Source organism: Bombus terrestris, chromosome 10 (genome assembly GCF_910591885.1).
Source record: "Bombus terrestris chromosome 10, iyBomTerr1.2, whole genome shotgun sequence".
NCBI lineage: Eukaryota > Metazoa > Arthropoda > Insecta > Hymenoptera > Apidae > Bombus > Bombus terrestris.
Window position 1 is genome coordinate 13710649 of NC_063278.1, and position 20296 is coordinate 13730944.

Consider the following 20296-nt stretch of genomic DNA (forward strand, 5'->3'; position numbering starts at 1 on the left):
TACTTTGACTTCTTCCTCTATATCGGCATGACTGGCTATTTCCAGCATGCGATACATGTAGGCCAAGCACGCCTCGTCGCTTTTCTTTCTCGTCCCATTAAGCTTTTGGTGTACTTGCCTACTGTTGGACTTTCTGGAGAACTCTCCGATTAGTCCCTTCTTCAGCTCATGCCAAGTCCTGGCATGGCACTCGAAGCTTGCGAATATTTTCGCCGATCCCCTCAGCAGCTTCCTCGCGTAGACTGCCTTCTGACCGTCGGACCACATACACGTGTCCGCGACTTCTTCGAATGATTCGAACCATCGCTCCACGTTTTCACCTTTGTCGCCGCTAAACAATTCTAATGCGTCTTCGACGTCTTTAAAGCTTAATACCGAGACGGTACCTGCCTTTTGGCGATATTCATCACGGTCCGAGCACATCGCTCGCGTACCTCCCTCGTGTTTTATCACGTCTCTCTCATCTTCTTCATTGTCACTTTCGTCGTCGCTTTCTTCTTCCGACGATACGTTGTCTCCTTCCAGGGCCGCCCGTAGCCGTACGCGTAGTTCAGATTTTCTCCCTGTGACCTTTAACCCCAAGCTAGCGAGGCGCGCTCTCAACTCCTTCGTCCTCAGCTTCTCGAGGTCTTCGTCTCCATCCTGATCGCGCTCAGCTCTCTGCCCACTCCTTAGGTTTCTCTGATTTACCGATTCCTCATCGCGCTTCAATTCCTTCGGAGTTGATTGACCAACCTTATACGCTCGGTTCAGCCTGGCCATCAGCACTGACTTCGAACCTGATATCGGCAGATTCAGACTTGCGAGCTTTTTTCTTAGCTCCTCCAGCGTCGAACCCTCTTCAGTCGAAAACTGTTCCTCTTCACAATTTGCCATTTTCAACTCTTTTTTTTTTCAACACAATTAGTTCCGTTAAACGTGTCGTTCTCTGTCTGGTTTCAATCCCGGCTGAGCCCCCAATTTGTAGTATCGGAAAAAGGATAGGATTAGGATAATTTAGGTTTGTAAAATTCTCCTAATACTATTTATTAAGATAAATAAAAATAACAAAGATTGATTGGACAGAGAACGATAAATGTTCAACTTGAACTAAAACACAAAAGACTTATTCCGCTCAAATCACTCTCTATAACTCTCGTCTTCGGCATCCGCACTCGCACGCTCTCGCTTCTCAACTTACTGCCTTTAGCATCTCTTTTGTCTTTTCCCGCCCTATCGCGCACGTGTCCCGAAAACGCCCGTGGCCAAGGTCACGCAGGCCTTCTCCACGAAACTGTTCACTTGAAAAGGACCGACGACACATTGATGTACCCGACGATGCCGCGGCTCTCGCGACATTGTTTACGATTCGGCCGATATCTTAGGCCTTTTGTCCACGATACTACAGTATTATACATTTTGATTTTTGTAATTGTACGAATGTTATAACAGTAAAGTATCCAAAAGATAAATGTCATTATCGAAAAATCCGATAGTATAGTATAGTATAGTATAGTATAGTATAGTATAGGAAACAGATCTTATAATTGTGATTCTACAAAGTTAGCGACAATTGTTTATATCTTAGAATCTGTTCACCTCTCTATCAATTATGATTCACATAGTCGAGTTTAATATCCTGCAGTAATTATCTGACAACTCTGCGCATGTATAGTACATATAGGACGTACGTAATAAAACGAAGTAATTAATACTCGATGCGCTCAGTGTTAACATTAATATTTATATGCAACATTTGCAAGTAATGTTTATGCTATACTTGTGTTCATATTTTCATAACGATCATGATAATTAATACACACTGTTCTGATATTTGTATTAGAAGAAATTTAGGAAATTTAAATATCTTCAGAAAACGTATCATACTTGAATTGCTTTGATATTATCGACAATGTTTTCATCGATGTGATTTCGCCGACATCGAGTATGTTTATTTGCCGACCCGTTGAAACCATCGACAATCGTCCCACCGATATTTGTCGACAATTATTGCACCGGCATGTGCTGTCGTTGATTATGTATCTTTATTTATATTATACATTCATTTCCGTGAAAAGGAAAATAAAGAGGGAAATAGAAAAGAAGTGATAAAAGTTATTACGACGTACTGTTACTGTGTTAATCAACATATGATAAAAATACTTATCTACAAAAAAAATCCCACTTCCGATCTCTAATATAATTTTTAATATGTTGCCAAGGACATCGCATTGAGTAATGCGTGGTATCAACAACTTCTTGCGAATATCTCAAAAACTAAGGTCAACCGTACATATATAAGAAATTTCTAAATCATCGTGCTATTTCTTGTTTAATTTCTTTCACGTTTTTAATAATATTTTTCCTACGGTTAGAAGAGATGATTTAGGAAAGAAAGAGTGATTGGTGTCAGCATCTGTGAGCAAAAAGGAGTTGAGAATACTTAAAGCACGCGCACTAATGGGATAACGTTATAGAATTGTTTATTTCGTTGAAAAATGCAGGAAACTGCTCCATATAAGATAACAAAGAAGCATTTTACGATCATACTTTACATTCAAGATGCATTTCAGTTTTCTTTTGCGTAAATATATCATCGCAGAGACATCTAAGCATTTTTGGAGTCTTTTCAGTTAATGGGCAAATCCTGACAACAACTTTGAAACTAATTGCATCTCCATCCATTTGCAATGAAACGTTTATGTCTTGGAAATATTATTTTCTTTCTTTGCATTTGTTAATTTTAGTGAACTTGAAATTTAGTGAATTTTGAAATTTTGATGAACCTGTCAATGACGCACTCGTGAATATTGACAAAATGTTTTTAAATTACCTTGTTATGGCGCGTATGTAAATGTGAAAGTCCGCGCAACAACGAGGATAGAAGCGAAGATGTGAAAAGGAAAACTCGGAGCAAAGAGTGCCGAGCAGTTACTAATGGAAAACGCCGGAGCAGAGTGTATCGAGTAGTCTGACGACACAGTAGCAAGTGCCATTTGGCAAGTGGTCCGCGTGCAAATGAATATCAGTCGGAGGCAACGCGGATCACTCTGGTCAAACGCGAGTGTCCTGAAGAACTGCAGTGCAAAAGAAAGATGACTTACGGAGCTACGGATTGTCGTAACACACAGCCACAAAGGCTGACTCCGCCGGGGGTGGTCTCTGATACTGCCCAAAGTAGAGAGTTAATATTACACGTCAGTGTTCCTCGAGCTTCCCCATCACAGCTGAGAACGACCACCGTAAGGATTTCAGTGAGGAAGAATTCCACACTATGAATCCTCTCCTTAGAGACTAGAGGATGTTTTTCGATGATTTTTAAAAGAAGAAGAAAGAACAATGCTTGCTGTTAAACCCTAACAGAGGACGGATTTAACGACTCAACCGGAATTTAGTTTCTCTGCTTCATTTACAATATTTCTTTTTTTTTTTTTATTTAATTCTTTACATTCTTAATTTGTCCAATTTGGACATTTGATAGAACTTTTTAACTGTTTGATTATTATGTGGATGGTTACCCCCAGCGAGATACCACCTTCGTGTTTGTAAGTTATATCCTTTGTGAGGTTTGCTGGGTGTTTCCTTTTCAGTCTTCTTTCCATGTTTGAGGTGTTGATCGTTTCCGCAGCTAGCCGGTTTAGGTATGTTGCTATTCTTTCTTTGTATCTTTTAGCGTAGCTGCTGTTTGCTTCCTTGACCGTTGGTATTTCCAGGTCCCTCGGTATGTCCTCGTTTCTAACGTACCATGGGACGTTTACTATATTTCTAAAAATTTTAGCTTGTATTGTTTCTATTTTGTTTATATGGCTCATTGCTGCTGTTCGTCATAGTGGTATTCCGTACGTCCAGATTGGTTTTATGATCGTTTTGTATATTTTTAATTTATTTTCTATACTTAATTTGGATTTTCGACTTGTTAGCCAATGCATTTGTTTCCTTGTCTGTATTTTGTCTATTATTGATTTAGTATACTGTTTCCATATGTGTATATATATATATATATCGGGTTGGCGTTAAGATTAGGGTTATGGTTAGGGGCGTGAAACGAATCCCCATTTGGATTAGACGTTATCGTTATGCAATAGAGGAGATATTTACTAGTGCAAATATGATTATTACATAATTTGACAAGTAATCGCGATAATTAGATACTCGAGAAGCTAATGACAATGAGCTTAAGTTCAATAACGAATCCGCGGTCAACGGAATGATAGATGTACGTTCTCACAAAATCCAAGTCTGGCTCTTTGTTAACAAAACGTGAAATATTCACTGATCGTAAAGACGTTACTCTTTTCGTCGATGAGATCGCACGAGAGAACGATTCTCCGTCCCGATGATGCCACCGAGGAAAAACTATATGGAGTGTATCTAAGGACACGAGATTCTCTGATTCGTCGAGGAAAGCCTTCGTTCGGAAGGTGAAGGAAATTGGCGTTGCTGCTAATTGTTCAATCTCCATATCGGTGGTTAGAAAAAGATGCTAGCCGCCCTTGAGGGAAATTCTCCTGAGGGAATTTCTCCTATCTTCCCGTAGTTGGAACAAAGACTGTTTGTCTGTTTGAAGGACTTTAGTTAATTAAATCTTAAGATTTATAACGGGTCCTCAAGCTAGCTAAACATATACTGTGGAGATGCGTTGACATCTGGCAATCATCTTACCCGAAGGATGGAGTCTGCGTGTGGCGAGCCACGGGACAGAAACCATTGGAATGTTTACTGTCGCGTACCACTACGACTATTTCTTTTGAGAAGATCTATAGAATTACTCCATGCCTTTGTTAGACAAAACGTTCATCCCATGACCGCGGCTACGTTCGGCGACTGGTTGTCGCCTCGAGCCCAAGCTCACTATCACAAGTTTCGAACAATTACAATCGGACTGGATGACTACAATTGTTTAATTACACCTATGGTAGAATCTATATTACAATGTTAGGGGATTTTCCCAAAATTCCAAAGGGAAGGTTCCGGTGTTCTTTCATCTCCGACATATATGTGTCGATATTGTTGTTATACAGGAATGTTTTAGTTTCTAGGGCCCGTTGTTGTAGGCCGTCTGAGTTCCAGACTGCTATTTTTATCGTGTCCGTTTTTATTTTTTGCTTAACATATTTGTAAGTAGCATGACTGTGATTTGTTGCGTTTGCTGTCTGAGAACTGCGTTTTATTCGCTTATCATTTTTGTTAGCATTTTGGTGTTTTTGATGGATGGTTTGAGCAGTTCCTTGATTTATCTAGTGTCTGAGAACTGCGTTTTATTCGCTTATCATTTTTGTTAGCATTTTGGTGTTTTTGATGGATGGTTTGAGCAGTTCCTTGATTTATCTAGTGTCTGAGAACTGCGTTTTATTCGCTTATCATTTTTGTTAGCATTTTGATGTTTTTGATGGATGGTTTGAGCAGTTCCTTGATTTATTTAGTGTCTGAGAACTGCGTTTTATTCGCTTATCATTTTTGTTAGCATTTTGGTGTTTTTGATGGATGGTTTGAGCAGTTCCTTGATTTATGTAGTGTCTGAGAACTGCGTTTTATTCGCTTATCATTTTTGTTAGCATTTTGGTGTTTTTGATGGATGGTTTGAGCAGTTCCCTGATTTATGTAGTGTCGTTGCTGATATTGTTCTGATTTTGGTTGTCTAAGGGTAGCGATTGGCTGATTACTTGCGCGTAGCTTCGGCTACCAAAGGTGTTGGCGTTACCGTCGTTAATGTTCATTGCGTGCTGTAAATTTGGTGTTGCCTCAGTTTCTGTGTTATCCTGTTACGCTTGCAAGTTATTGTATGTCCTGTTTCGTAGCGGTGGGAACAGTTTACGTTGCAGTTGTTTTCTGACTACACAACCTTTGTAGCTAGCTAGGTGATCTCCATTGCAGTTGAAGCATTTTACTTCATTTATTTTTCCTACGTATGGACAGTTTATTGTTATGGACACATTATTGCGGGTTTCTGATGCAGTAATTTTTTGTGTGTCCATATATCTGACACCGTATGCATTGCGGTATGTCTTTTTTATGCCTTGATGGCTCCACTGTTACTATTGTGTTTGGAACTTTTTTAATTTCCAATATTTCTTTGTTGTTGTTTTTAGGTTCAAGCTCTATTAGAAACAGCTGTAATGGCTGTTTAGTATCATATCTGGTTATGTAGTTTATTGCTCTTACCTGATGTCCGATTTTTGCTAGTTCCTCGCATATGCTATTTGTATTTATTTTTGGGTGTAATCCCCTGATTACTGCTTTGTAGCTTTTATCGGCTTTGAGCTGGTAGGTGTGATACCCTGCGTTTTTCTCTTTTAGTGTTTTTGTCACTTTTCTAAATGTTTCTGGGGTGTTGGTTTGAACTATGACTTGGTCTACTTTTAGTTGTTTTATGCTATAATTTTTTTTTCCTGCCGTGTTGTTTAGTAATTCAATGGGCATTCAATTCAATAGGGGCATCTATGTAGATTGGTGGTGGTTTAACGATGCGGGTTATTGGTTTTTCAACTGACTCTGTTACTTTCTCTTCTAGCAGTGCGCTGAAGGAATTTCGGAGAGTGATTTCTTGTAGCCATTGTTGCTTATCTGTTACTATAGCTTTCCTACCGCTTGTGCACGGTATTACTTTTCGTTTTTTGTTGGAAGTTGCCACCTTCCAGCTTTCGTCCTGATGGGTTAGTTCATTGTTGATTTTATTCTCATCATTGTTTTGTGTTGTTTCCATATCTATTTCATTTATATCTGAATACTTCTGTAATATGCTTCGCCTTTGATTGTAATTTTTATTGGTGATATTTGCATTTTCCACCATTTCGCGATAAGCGTTGATGTTACCACTTTATTTTCCCACTTGTCGCACTTTTCGCACTTGAAGCACTGTTTCGCACGTCCGTTTAGCTCGGCTGCTCAGGCGGAACTGACGACCGCACTGTGGCAGCTTGTAATACTTGCCCAAAAAATATCAATTAAGCGAGCCCTTACAGAAAAATATATTGAGATTATAGAATAGAATTTTTTCATATAATGCTCTGTTTTCTAGAAAATTATGTTGGGACATTTTTCAAATGGAGGAATAGCATTTTCTAATACGAATTTGGGCTTGCGACCGATTAGGCAACACATTTTGCGCGTCTTTCGAATTTTGTATTTTCTATCGTTAATTTTATGCGTTGTTTCCATATAAGTTTTCAACCTACTCGTAGTCCTTGATATTTAACACAATCAGAACATTGTGTTCTACAACATCTATGTTGTTTAACTTTATACGCGAACTCGGTATCGGTGAAACCGCGTCGATGAAAACATAATATAAAAATAACAATATAAAAGTAACCCTTTATATTTAACTCTTGCTCTTCAAATATGTGCACAGTTACTTTTTTTTTTTTTACGTGGAGGAAATCCGCACGGACACCAGGTCACTTTGGGAGGGGGGGGGGAGCGGCGTGGTAGTACCGGACTCCAACCGACTAAAACCTCCACGATGACCGGCTGCGATCGGAAGAGGCCCGAGAACCGGCGCGAGCGACGCACCGGGCCCCTCCCGCGCACAAAAATGCATCGTCTCCGGAGCCACCGTGCAAGGCAGTCTGGTTCCCCTACCGGACTGCCTGGCGGTCCCGAGGCGCTGATCTATCAGCACCTAACTTTCACCCTCACCGGCGGGAGCGGCGGCCCTGGAGCGCCTTGTCCAAGCGTGTCCGCGGCGTCTGCCGCACCCCCGCCGCTCGATCCTTTCGAGGTGGGAGCTCTGCACCCTCACTCTCTCCGCTGCCTCCTTCCGAAGCATAACCTGCTCACAGAAGGAGGTCACGGCTCTCCTCCCTCTCTCGCTCGTCAACAGTGCCGCGAGGATCGCCTGTGGTGAGAGATGTGCACAGTTACTGCAAACCGTAATCGGAGATCGTCTATATCCGACACAATTTTCAGTGAATTTTCAATGAGTCTTTGAAAAAAATGTAAAGAACTTCACTTAGAGCATCTGAAAACTTTCCAAATGCTAAATAGAGATCCTTAACGTTGCCTATTAAAAATGTTACCTGTTTGTTTGCGAGAAAGCCATAAAATTTTCAAAATTACTTGGACACTTGCACGTCATTCATACATCATTGCGTCTATTGAGATATTGTAGTATCGTGGACAAAAAGGCCTAAAAGACATGGAGAAAACCAGCTTTCTCGTTAGGACCATAAACCAATAACACTTACAGGGGTAATAAACTGAAAGTTTAAGTTTATGGTGGGTCCTTGAGGTTATTGAGAGTACGCGGTGAGGACCTGCACACATCTAGCCTCAGAGGTGGATTGACGTCACAGTGTCATCGGGCCCATCAATATGCTGTCGATCGTTCAATTAAGTAGTTTCGTAGAAAAGGCCTACGTGACCCTGGCCACGAGGGTTTGCGGAACACGTGCGTGATGGGCCTAAGAAAAGACAAAGGGATGCTAGAACAGGGGGTATGAATCGAGAAGTCAAAGAGTGCTAGTTGCGTTCTCAAGAGAGTGTGGTACGCGTGAGAGACAGAGCGTTGGATCCGTTGAGACAAGAGTTGCAAACTAAGTATTGAGCTATCTAAATTATAGTCTATTATTGTAATTAATTTACGTTAAACAACCATCGTTCTTTTGTTTAATCAACATCTGTATAATCCATTTAAATATGAAAACTGTTCAGTTAACAGTCTGGTGCGGGAGCGATCCGGCTGAGGCGCGACATGCACGCGATCTGCGATTCGTGTATGCCGCCGTCCGGAGCCCTGCGCCGCGCTGGCGCGATGTACTGGTGGTCCGAGGAGATCGCTCGTCTCCGCGAGGCGTGCATCCACGCTCGGCGCCGGTACACGATTTCGCCGTAAGCGGCGGGTGGACGAAGCCACGGTGGCTCGTCCGTATGAGGCCTACCGCAAAGCGTGGAGGCCCGTGCAACAAACCATCAAGGAGGCGAAGAGACGGGCTTGGGACGAGCCTATGGCCAGCCTCGTCTCCGATCTCTGGGGGCGCCCTTACAAGATGGTACTGAACAAACTCCGCACATGGGCACCTCCCGCAACAGAGAGCATGGACCCTCGGTTCCTGGAGGAGGTTGCCGGCATCCTGTTCCCGGGAGCGGCGAACGAGGAAGATGGCAGGCTCACCGATGAGGAGCCTCATTCGCCGAAGGAAGAGCCACGTGACACTGTGGGAAGTTGGAGCCCGGAATCGAGGATCACCTAGGAAGAATTGCCCAAGGCTGTCGGGAGAATCGGAGCGCGGAAAGCTCCGGGTCCCGACAGAGTCCCGGCCCGTCTGTGGAAGGACGTCGCCGGGGTCTTGCCACGCCGTGACCTCCTTCTGTGAGCAGGTTATACTTCGGAAAGAGGCAGCGGAGAGGGTGAGGGTGGGGAACTCCCACCCCGAGAGGATCGGCCGGCGAGGGCGCGGCAGAGGCCGTGGACGCTTTTCGACGAGGCGCGCTAGGTCCGCCATGCTCTCCGGTGGGGCTCAAACTTAGGCGCTGGTAAATCAGCGCCTTGGGACCGCCAAGCAGTCCAGTAGGGGAACCAGACTGTCTTGTACGACAGCTCCGGCGACGAGGCGCGGTGTGACGTGACCGCATACCGTTCCATTAGGGGATGCATTTTGTGCGCGGGGAGGGGAACCGGTGTGTCGCTCATACCGGTTCCCGGGCCTCTCTCGATCGCAACCGGGACGGTCATCGTGGAGGTTTTAGTCGGTTGGAGTCCCATTTATAAAATGATTAAAAAGAACTTCCCCGAATACCTAATCAAAATAGTATGGGACATGGTAACAAACAAAACTTTCATAATGACCGACGGCTCGCACACTTCAAGCAAAGAATTCTCCATAGAGAACGGCCTGCAACAAGGAACAGTAAATTCCCCGCTACTCTTCATCATCTACAATAACGACTTACTAAACCTCTTTAACCTCAACACAACCACACACAAACGCTCCATAGCCTTCGCGGATGACCTAATCATCTACGTAACAGGCCGCAAAACCAAAACGATAAGAACAGAACTGCAAGAACTCTTTAACAAAATCAGCGATTACTATCATACATGGAAACTAAAAATTAACGCAAGCAAATGCGAAACCATACTATTCAGACCCAGAACAAGCAAAATCGGCCCAGCAGAAAGGGAACAAGTCAGGAAATTCCGCCTAAAAGAAAAAGCAAACGAAGAGAACCTCATTCCACACAAAAACTGCGTAAAATACCTAGGAATAAACATAGATGAAAAACTAAATTATAAGCAACACATCGAAATCCAACTCTCCAAAGCCAGTAAAGCTTTTTGGAATACAAAAAGGCTGTTTTACTCCAGACTTCTCGATAGCAAAGTAAAAATCATGTGCTACCAATCGCTAATAAGACCCATTATAACCTACGGCTGCCCAATATGGTACAACATACCTGCGTCAATAATGGAAAAAATTCGCATATTTGAAAGAAAATGCATCAGAGCTTGCCTGAGCATTTACAGATCAGAACATAGCGGATACAGAAAATACGTAAAAAACAAAAAAATATACGACTTAGCCAACATCCACCGCATCGACTGTCACATCCTAAAACTAACGAGAAATCACTTCTCGCAAGCCGCGAAGATCAAAGAAAACAGCCTAATCTTCGGCTGCTTATACCCAAACGACGCATACTTCAAAAACACTCTGTTAACAGGCTACATCCCCCCCGAAGCCTTTCTATACCTAGACGAAAGAAACTATCTCCAAGACCAAAACAACATACCCATAATTTATCATATGCAAAGGAAAATAGGAATGAAATCTATTCAATACGAGGAAAACCTAGATGGCCGCACGGCAGACACTAGGTGGAGATACAACATGGCCCTCCCCCAAAAGGATACAGAAGACAAACACAGGAAAAACACAAAAAAATATTTGTGGATACGGAATTCACAACAAAAACAACAAGATAAAGAGCCACAGAACGACAACGCTCACCGAATCAAAGTGTAAATATGTAAATATGTAAATAGATAAACAAATATTATACTAATCCCATAGAACACCCCTCCCCACCCCTCCCAGTCCATCCCCTCCCAGCCCCTCCCTAATAGGCTAGCGAACTGTCCTGTTTTTGCGTCCAGGCTTTCAGGACATAAATTAAAATATCGTACATAAGCACAGCGCAACAGCGGCTTAATTTTATTTTATTAACAATAATAATCTTAAAAAAAAAAAAGAGAAAAGAATGTAATAATGCATGGCTACGTCGTACCGTCGCGTATCGGTACTCTTGCCTGTACCACCCTACAATTAGAATTCAGCGTTTATTCTGGAAAAAAAATGATGTAAAAAAATATGTAAATAACCTGGAACTAATAAACAAAGATAAAAAAAAAAAAAAGTCGGTTGGAGTCCGGTACTACCACGCCGCTTCCGCCCCAGAAGCGGCCTGGTGTCCGTGCGGATTTGCTCTACGTTAATAAAAAAAAAAAAAAAGTTAACAGTCTGGTATGGAAGAAAGTGCTGAGACGCGTGCAAGTCTGTATCGATGAATATCTTTGAAATAGTTTATCACATAAAAATAAATCTCCCTTCGACGATCTATCCCGTCGGCTCCCGATGTCCGATTGCATCGAGAGACACATTTCTTTGAACAGGACTCGATTCCATTGCACGTCCAAGAAAGCATCCAGTCACCCCACGATATAGATAGTTTTAAGCGTCTTTTATTCCCACTTTTCACCTTTTATTGCCCACTAGACCAAACTCCATTAGTTAATAAAACCATCCAATCACTAATCGCTTCGCAAGAAATTTTTAAGTCTCAAACTGAGCCTCGTAATGGGAGCAGAGCCAAACAAATATCTCACTCCGTTTTAAAAATGCAGATTACCTTGAAATATGTGGAAAAAACAATCTTAAACGCGACATGTATCCCTTGAAATGCTTCAACTATGTCTTAAGGACTTTCCCCATAAAACCTCAAATAACGCAGATATTTAGATGTTCCCATTTAAACGGTCGAGCCTGCATATTGCATATTGCATTATGATATAACATATAGCAGGTAATACATAATATATAATATATAAATACATACACAAGCAAGTCTATCGACGAGAAACCTGCAAGTACATAGTCCATAACAAAGCCCTATAGCAAATATGTTACGTGGAGCACTTTAGTACGAGATATTAGTGACACGAGATTAATTTGACATGTGGCACTGTAGATTAATATAACCTACGCTACAATACGTCTAAAGTGTTTGATACCCTACGTTTATCGTTTGCATCAAGTTCACTTGTTCACTAAAGTATTGAGCAATTGTAGTTTTCTAAACTGCTGAATGTTTCATATGACCTAGTCCTAATCGTTACGACCAGGCATAAACGCGAGCATAAATCGGACGTTGTAAATTCTACAGTTGCGATTAGCAGTGCTCCTCCCTCTCCCTTCGTTAGCTTCCATAGTTAATCTCGTTAGCGTTGCTAATTGTACGTATCACATACTCGTAAACTTCGATTCGCGGTTCTATGAAATTCTTCGAATCGTTTAACTTGAAGTGTTCTACGCTTGCTTGAACTTTGCGTTGCTTTGTTCGCCATTAATTTTCGTCTCTACTATGATTGACCTAATTCGTGTGCTCGCTCAACACGTTGAATCGTTTCAACTAAAGGAAAATAAAAATATACCTATCAACGACGATAGCGCACGCGAAGTGGCCGAAGGTTACTAACAGTAGGATTACGTATGCGAATTGGACGTGTAGTTTTTCACGGCGATATAATACGCTGCAAGATTGTGTGACACGTTATGTCACATGGTGCGTGATCAACGTATAAACAAAACGAAACTCAAAATCTACCTAATCCACGTTCATCTAATCGTATATTAAACTATCGTATATCAGTCGTATATTAAGCAGTTCGATAAACAGCAAAAGGGTTATAAATGGGAAAATTAATCGAAGGGAAAAATTCGCCAAAGTTGGTAACATATGCGCAATAGTCTTTATAATGAAACATAGTATGGGACAGAATTGCATCTCTTTATTTAAATCTCTTAGTTTGTTGGCAGGAATTCCTGATCTTTGTATCATTAAGCGCTAGTTGGAATTATTGTTTGAAGCTAAAATTTCGCCAATATTTTTGAACGATTTTTAAGTGCGAAGGTGAAATGTTAGAAAAATGTAATTAAAATGTAACAGTTACATTCGTATGTTCATACGTTTGTCCATATGTATCGCTTAGATTCTATCGTCAATTTCAAAGCAATTCGTGCAAATGCTTACAGTTAATCAAACGTGTATGATACATAATCTTCGAGCAAAACGTTCATAAGAATATTGCGATTTGCTTGTCTTTGCTAATTACTACAATTATTGTACCAATGGCTATATTACAGTTTGCTTCAAATTACTATTCTAGACTTTATGCTTTGATAAGAAATACTTTGACGAAGAGATTGAAATTGTAGAGGTGATCGTATCGTGCATTAAAATACTTTGATACTCGATGCAAACTTAAAATCGCAATCGCACTTGCGTGCACGTGTAACGTAAATCATCACAACTGTCACATAATCACTGCAATCGCACGTTTCCTCTTAGAATTATACGCGACTCGTGTTACGCGTAATCCGATTGCTTCCATCGATTCACGACTCCTCCACACACGGATAAACCATTGGGATTTTCATAGAAGAAGAAATGGAAATGTACGCGATCAGCTACGTGGAAGAAGCGAATTTTTAATGCCAACTACCGCGCACTCACATCGGTTACGCTTCAGAGACACGGACGTCTCTGACAATCAAGCAATTACAATCGTGGAAAATAGCAATGCGGATTCTTACTAATGTTCACGACAACAGGAACGCGTTTAAGCGATCATGTCTGAGGAATCCGTGCAATTTCACCTGGTATTCGTGGACACAGCAAAGCTCACAGAAAGCTCACAGCAAAGAAACAAAATAATTCTGATATAAGCTGCCATTTAAATACTCGTTATACGAATTATCTTTGACTATCTGAAGTAGAGAAAGCACGGGATTATTGTAATAGACAAAGAAAAGTTTAGACTTGCTGATAATTAATAGTTTAGAAATACGCTACGAGTTTTACTCTGTGCTAATTACCTTTTACTATACTAGAAATAGTCATTTATTTTGTGGTATATACTGTATCAGTGCGGTATACAAAATATTCTGATAAAGTAAATTTGGTGTCTTTATATACTGTTTATTTTATATGTAGCAGTAGTTTGAAGAAGAATGTGATGTACGTGTTAGTACGATAATTTCAATGTACATTTAACGTGGTATTGCAAGAATCGAAATTTATGAGGAGATCGATTTACGCGAAAGAGAATGTTTTAATGATAATGATAATGTTTAAACCATTTAGCGTTGATAGCATCTGAGCGTTCGTATTATATGTTTCAAGAAAATACAACTTTATTCTTTTGAATGTCGTATTGTTTCAACGGAAAAGCTGCACGAGCGTAAAACAATGCAAACAAGCGTAAAATTTATTTGAACTTGATATATTACTTTTAAAGCAACTCTGTAAATAACGAGTTTAGCATTCCAACTAAATAGAACTGCACGATAAAATTGTATAAAATGTGACGCATTTCTTTCAACAAAAGGTACGAAATATGTTTTTCAATCTAAAAATCCAGAATAGTTATCGCACAATTTTATAGGCTGTCTGTTATTATTAACGAATTTGTAAAAAGCAATCAGAAACCAATAAATAGAAAACTAAATTGACTTTATTTTCACATGTGGTCGAGGGAATATACTTGATACCACTACAGTAATTTCAATTAGTTTCGTTGCAAACGAGTGAAATGTTATCTTTCTTTCGAAGTTACTTTCCAAGCATATTGATTTTTATTCGACTAGAAGATTATCACGCGTTCTTATCGGCTCGTTAACATACACGTTTATCTTCTCCCACCTTCTTTCGACTTTTCCATTCTTTAATTAATTTCAAAGTTTTCCCCTACGTATTACGCGACATCGCACAAATATTATGCAGCGTTCACACACACTTATCGTTGCTTCTCTCTGGATTCTTAACTATCTGCTAATAGAATATAATGACTACTATCGAGAAGCGAATAAATGCCAATGAAAAAGTTCCAACGATACCTGGTTAATGAGCACAAACAAGCACGTGAACACGAATTCATAAGAACAAACTACGATTTGAGATATATACTGTTTCATGTTGAAAATTATCAATAATTGTTGGAAGAAATAGTTGGCAATATATTTTACACGCGTTTTATCTTTCCTTATAACTGGACTACAGATGTTTATGTAATTTCATATTTCCACGAAGGTGATTCAAAAAATGGGATCTAAAGAGAAATTTATCTCGTCTACTAAATATCATAGTAAGCGGCATAATTTAAATATCGTATGTATCTTTGCATATTACATGCACTCTGTAAACTTCTGGAATATAAAATTTCGCAAAAATAGGTGAACATCCGCAATCCACACGTTGTAACTTTCCATCTAGAGATCTCTTACGTGTCATATATTTATTCCATGCGTGATTTTATACTTTAAAACGCGAAATAATTCATCCGATATCGCAGACGAATATCTCTCGGTTGTGCTAAATCGTTAAAGAATTGAACAAATACAATACGCGTATATTATGGATGGAAAGTAACGACGTGGAAATTGAATCAAAGGACGAAAGGCAATCTTCAATCACTTACAACTTCTGCGTCCATAGTCCTGCCAACTGGAAATAGATCCTCGACTCATGTGAACAGCTTCTGGTTTCTCTGATTTAAAAACTACCGATCGAGTGCGATAGGCAACAGATAACGAAAAGGAAATTAGCCACGTGAACGAGACAGAGTGGAAGAAAGATCTGTGGCGAAATTTCAAATGTTCGTAAAATGACGAAGTTAAATTTACTTGCGCGCCTCGTTCGTACAGGTGCAACGCAATTAGTCGTTCTACGTACGATGCAATACGTGAATGCTGGCCAACACTCCGAATGCACGTTGGTGCCCCCACTTTTTTCAATCGTTGCCTCGGAATCGCTCCATTCTTTCAGCCGTTTGTAATCCTTTGCTCTCCTTATCTCTCGTTCCCTTGCGTTACGTTCCACGGTTCTTCGATTTTTCTTAGTTTTCATTTCCTTATGCTGCGTCTTGTCTAGTTTTTTGATCTTGTCGATAAGAATTTTCAATAAGAGATCAGATTAACGAAGATAAATCGATCCTGACGTTAGAAATCGAGATGCATTTCATTTCCTCTATCCATGCACTGCGTCTGTTTGTCGATATATATAAATATTATTTCTAACTTGCGAACCATTACAGCCAGTACGATCAAAGAGCGATTGTAAAAAATGCTGCAAGCACCTAGAAACATGTTCTAAACATAGTATTCCCTAACGTGGAAATTGTTATAATTTACCGCGTAAAAAAAATGTGTAGATTCAGAAACCAGTGTAGATAACGCAGTCGAAAGCCAAGAAACAAGTAACTAGTGTTTAATGACATTTACGCTTCTTTTTATGGAGACAATGTTGTAATACCATTTTTTAGCATTGTGAATAACTATTTAGAAAGGAATATCGTATTGCGATTGTATACCTTATATATTCACACTTGCATATAAAACACTTTCCAGTGAATAAATCAAAGTTCTTCATTTTCTCTTTTATACTTCTTGATACTTTTTTTACAAATTTCCTACGAGCACTCCTCGATTAATGCAAATTAATCCAGTCCTCTACAAGCTCCCTTTTCTTTTCCACATTTACGTCTACCTTAGTTACCAGCCTTGCTTTCCTGTCTTAAGATGTATGTGTGTATTTTACTTACTGTAACGAGACTTACAGCCTGGTACAATCTTCGTTTACGTAGGTGCGCGTTTAATAGAATTTCCTTTGCCCTATACAACCCTATACAAGTTTCTTCCTCTTCTTTATCATCTACTTGACTACTAGCATTAATTCCCTTGCCTTAAGATGCACGCGTGCTTGTTATTTGTTGTAACGAGATTTACAGCATGAACCCTAATTTACATAGGTGCACGTTTAGTAGTATTTCATTTGTTTTTCTATCTCTTACTTGTATCTCTGTTGCAATGTTTCTAATATAATTACTTTTTCTTTTTTCTTTTTTGCCTATGTAAGATTTTCCTATATTAGAAACAGGGCCGGCGCAAGGCAGGTCCAGCGCGTTCACCAGAACCTGGTCCCGCGTTTTGAGAGGCCCCGCGGTCTACGAAAATTACCTAATTAAAAAACACCGATTTTGATTAATTTCTACTAAATATGCGAAACATTTTTTTAGTAGCAATAATTTAGGTTAAAGGACTGACAAAAATGATCAAAGTTCAGTATAACTCCATAAAGTCCTCATATCCTGAAAACTACTTTAGATAACAAAAATTGAGAGAAATGTACTTTTTAGAGAAATTATTGAAAGCGAATTACGGATGCGAACAATTTTAAGTAAGATTTGAATGTGTACTGAGGCCCCGCAAAAGGTCACGCCGGCCCTGATTAGGAGTATATTATAATATATTTCTACTTTGATTGGCGTCACAAATTATTATTATAATTGTCGTCAGTATATTACCAGACTAACGTATAATATATTTCTATGTTACAGCATACTTCATGGAAAATTATACTTAATTACATAATATATGTCAGTTAGGATATACTATATCCTATAGTATATATAATAGCACTACAATTTACTATCGTATTTTGCTTGGCTTGTGGGTTCCTTGGAATTTTTCATATTTGCTCCTGGATCTGCTCTTCCAGCCACAGTGTCCTCAGGTTCATACTCCCCTTTATGTCTTTCGGTGTTTGTTTTCCTGTTTCTTACCATTCTCTGCCACTTAATGTGAACGACAAAACAAACTCAATATACTAATTTCCTCGTATATGGACACTTGTTTAATATCTAGTTCCTGTTTTCTATTGCTCCTGCGTTACATATTCCGCGTGGCAGGTTTTCTTCTATTCTACGCCTCATCCCCGCTTCTCGCGTTGTTCGTCTTAGTTTTCCGATGACTCTTAGCTGTGCCATTATCTGTCTACCAAATAAACGAGCATTCACCTTCAGGTAATATTTTCGAATATTTCCATGTTTTCAATATTTTCGGATGAAGTTGAAGATTTCATATACAGTGGACCATGAAAGTATTTAATGGATATATTATTTATGACACTCGAAACGTTTTGAAATTTCATTAACGCTACAATGAAACCCGATTGTTACGACTGTGCAAAAAAATTGTGTGTAAAATTTGAAACGAATCTGGAAATGTAAATAGAGACGTGAGATATTCAGGCCGAGTAAATATTTCGCTAGTATCCTAAAAATATTTACTTTCGTCGCATCAACATTATGTCAATAAGCTGCTACATGTATTCGGTAAAATCATCTTTAACAATCATCATACGCTTAAGATGGCTATTCATCCTATATTTTTACTATATATAACATGTATATTTAGCCAAAGAAAAACTACCAAAGTACCTAAAAGGGAGGATGAAGTGGAAAAACAGAAGAATATTAGCAAAATTCAGCTGTGGAAACCAGACCAAAGTAAGGGAATACTGGAAGGAAGAGGGAGAAGAAAGATGCTGACTATGCAAAAGGAATGAAGAAGACCTGAGGAATGTAATAGAAGAATGCGAAATAACGGGAGGACCAAAGGTCATAGGAAAAGTACTAAATGAGACAGGAGAAGGCTTAGCAGAATTGAAAGGAATAATAGAGAAAAGAACAGCAAACGACAGGAAGGATGCACAGCTAGGAGACTAAAGTCCAAAGTTGCAATAATTTTTAGTCATTAGTGGTTAATTTGTAGTTCCTAGTTTTAGTTTTTAGAGAATAGAATAACTAAGGTAGTGCAATAGAATAGAGTGGAAAGAGGGGAGGAAGATATGTAAGAAAAGAATTAGACATAAGTGATGTAAAACTAAAAGTTCGTCCAAAGCCAAAAGGCACGGACTAAGAAATAATAATAATAATATAACATATATATTGCAAGATAAGCTAAGCTTATCGAATACTTCTTCGTGCAATTACAATATCCGACTACCTAATAAAATATATTTAAAAAATAACAATTCATATAATAACAAATATAAACCCAATAAAATCTAAACCAAAGAGAAATATAACTGAGTCTCTGGAGAAGAGAGAACTACAAGAAGTAAACATAAACACAGTAATATTACGAGCACAGTGTTTCACGTGGCTATGACGTTACACCTTATTGTCTCCTCCCTTATATCTATCTAAACCCTTTTCCTTGTCTTTCTCTCTTTTCTTATATATCTACCTCCCCTTTATTCACTCTATTATATTGCACTCCATTATATATTCTGTCTATAAAATTATGCAACTTTTGGGCTTTTGCCTCCTTGCTATGCTTCCTTATTATTTTGTATTGTCCTTCTCTTCTCCATTATTGTTTTCAATTCTATTAGTCCTTCTCCAGTCTCGTTAGAATTTTTTCTGTGTCTTTTATCAAAGGACTAATAATAACGCTAATAAGATACTTCATAAAATAATCCTGTCATCTTTGAAAGACAGATCCATGCTGTTTAAAGGAGAATTGAATGTTTTTCTAACAGAAGCATTTTATCTCACAATCGTAAGAATTAGGAATACTTTGCAAAATGGTGAATACCTACCATATTATCGATGTAATTTATTTGTGACGTCCCATACCACAAACACGAGCAACATTTGCATAATGTGTACGCGAGCTAGTTAAAATCGATTGCAATACTAATGAAGACGGTTGTTCCAGATCATGGGATGTGCCGAATGAAAAGAGGCCGACGCCGAGGTCTCTCTGGCAAGTGCCTCCTCCGAGGCAGCTTGAAAGTTAGAGGAAACACGTCGACAAGTGGCACGAGTGGCCTTAGCTGGCCTATAAACGCGCGAAGAAAACATACACAAAACCTGCTATCAATCCCAATTGACACCGAATCGGAAACGAACGCCAAGCCGAGACCTGAATTGCCTACCGGCTTTTCATGTATTAAACGAATACACAATGGTTTCTGGTTGCAAAATCAGCGGCAGGACATTCGCAGAGATTCACAGAGCAGCTTCGTGGCATCTCAATTTCCATTGATGCTTTCGGGATTGGCCATTGACGCTGCGTATCTCATCCGTCACCGACGGGTACCGTCGCGATTAGGCCCTTTTGTGACGTCTGTTCGATGGAATTGGATAATGGACGATCACCGATTACGCGGCTAAGTGGATCTAAGCGCTTTGAATCCGTGCTTCGGACACCAATCCGCCACAGCGTACCCCTATCACGTGGTCGTTCACGTTTTC

At 39.7% G+C, this 20296-nt stretch overlaps 2 protein-coding genes and 1 long non-coding RNA gene across 8 annotated transcripts in view; 1 reads left to right on the plus strand and 2 right to left on the minus strand.

The window, feature by feature from the left end:
* LOC100646324 (thyrotropin-releasing hormone-degrading ectoenzyme) overlaps window positions 1-17464 on the minus strand; it is a 38521-nt gene extending 21057 nt beyond the window's left edge. For 2 of the 6 annotated variants that reach the window (XM_048409540.1, XM_048409539.1), the window contains exon 1: window positions 7618-7762. In XM_048409540.1, the coding sequence (XP_048265497.1) occupies window positions 7618-7747 (130 nt within the window). In that variant the 5' untranslated portion in view covers window positions 7748-7762. The other 4 variants (XM_048409542.1, XM_048409543.1, XM_048409541.1 and 1 more) reach the window with 4 other exon arrangements.
* The window catches only part of LOC100646446, a 53009-nt gene that overhangs the window by 32389 nt on the left and 324 nt on the right, over window positions 1-20296 (plus strand). The gene's annotated exons all lie outside the window — the stretch shown is intronic.
* Window positions 17528-19843, minus strand: LOC125385838. The gene is made up of 2 exons (XR_007225517.1): window positions 19639-19843; window positions 17528-18026 (listed from the first exon to the last, which is right to left on the minus strand). It is a non-coding gene; the product is annotated as an uncharacterized LOC125385838 (long non-coding RNA).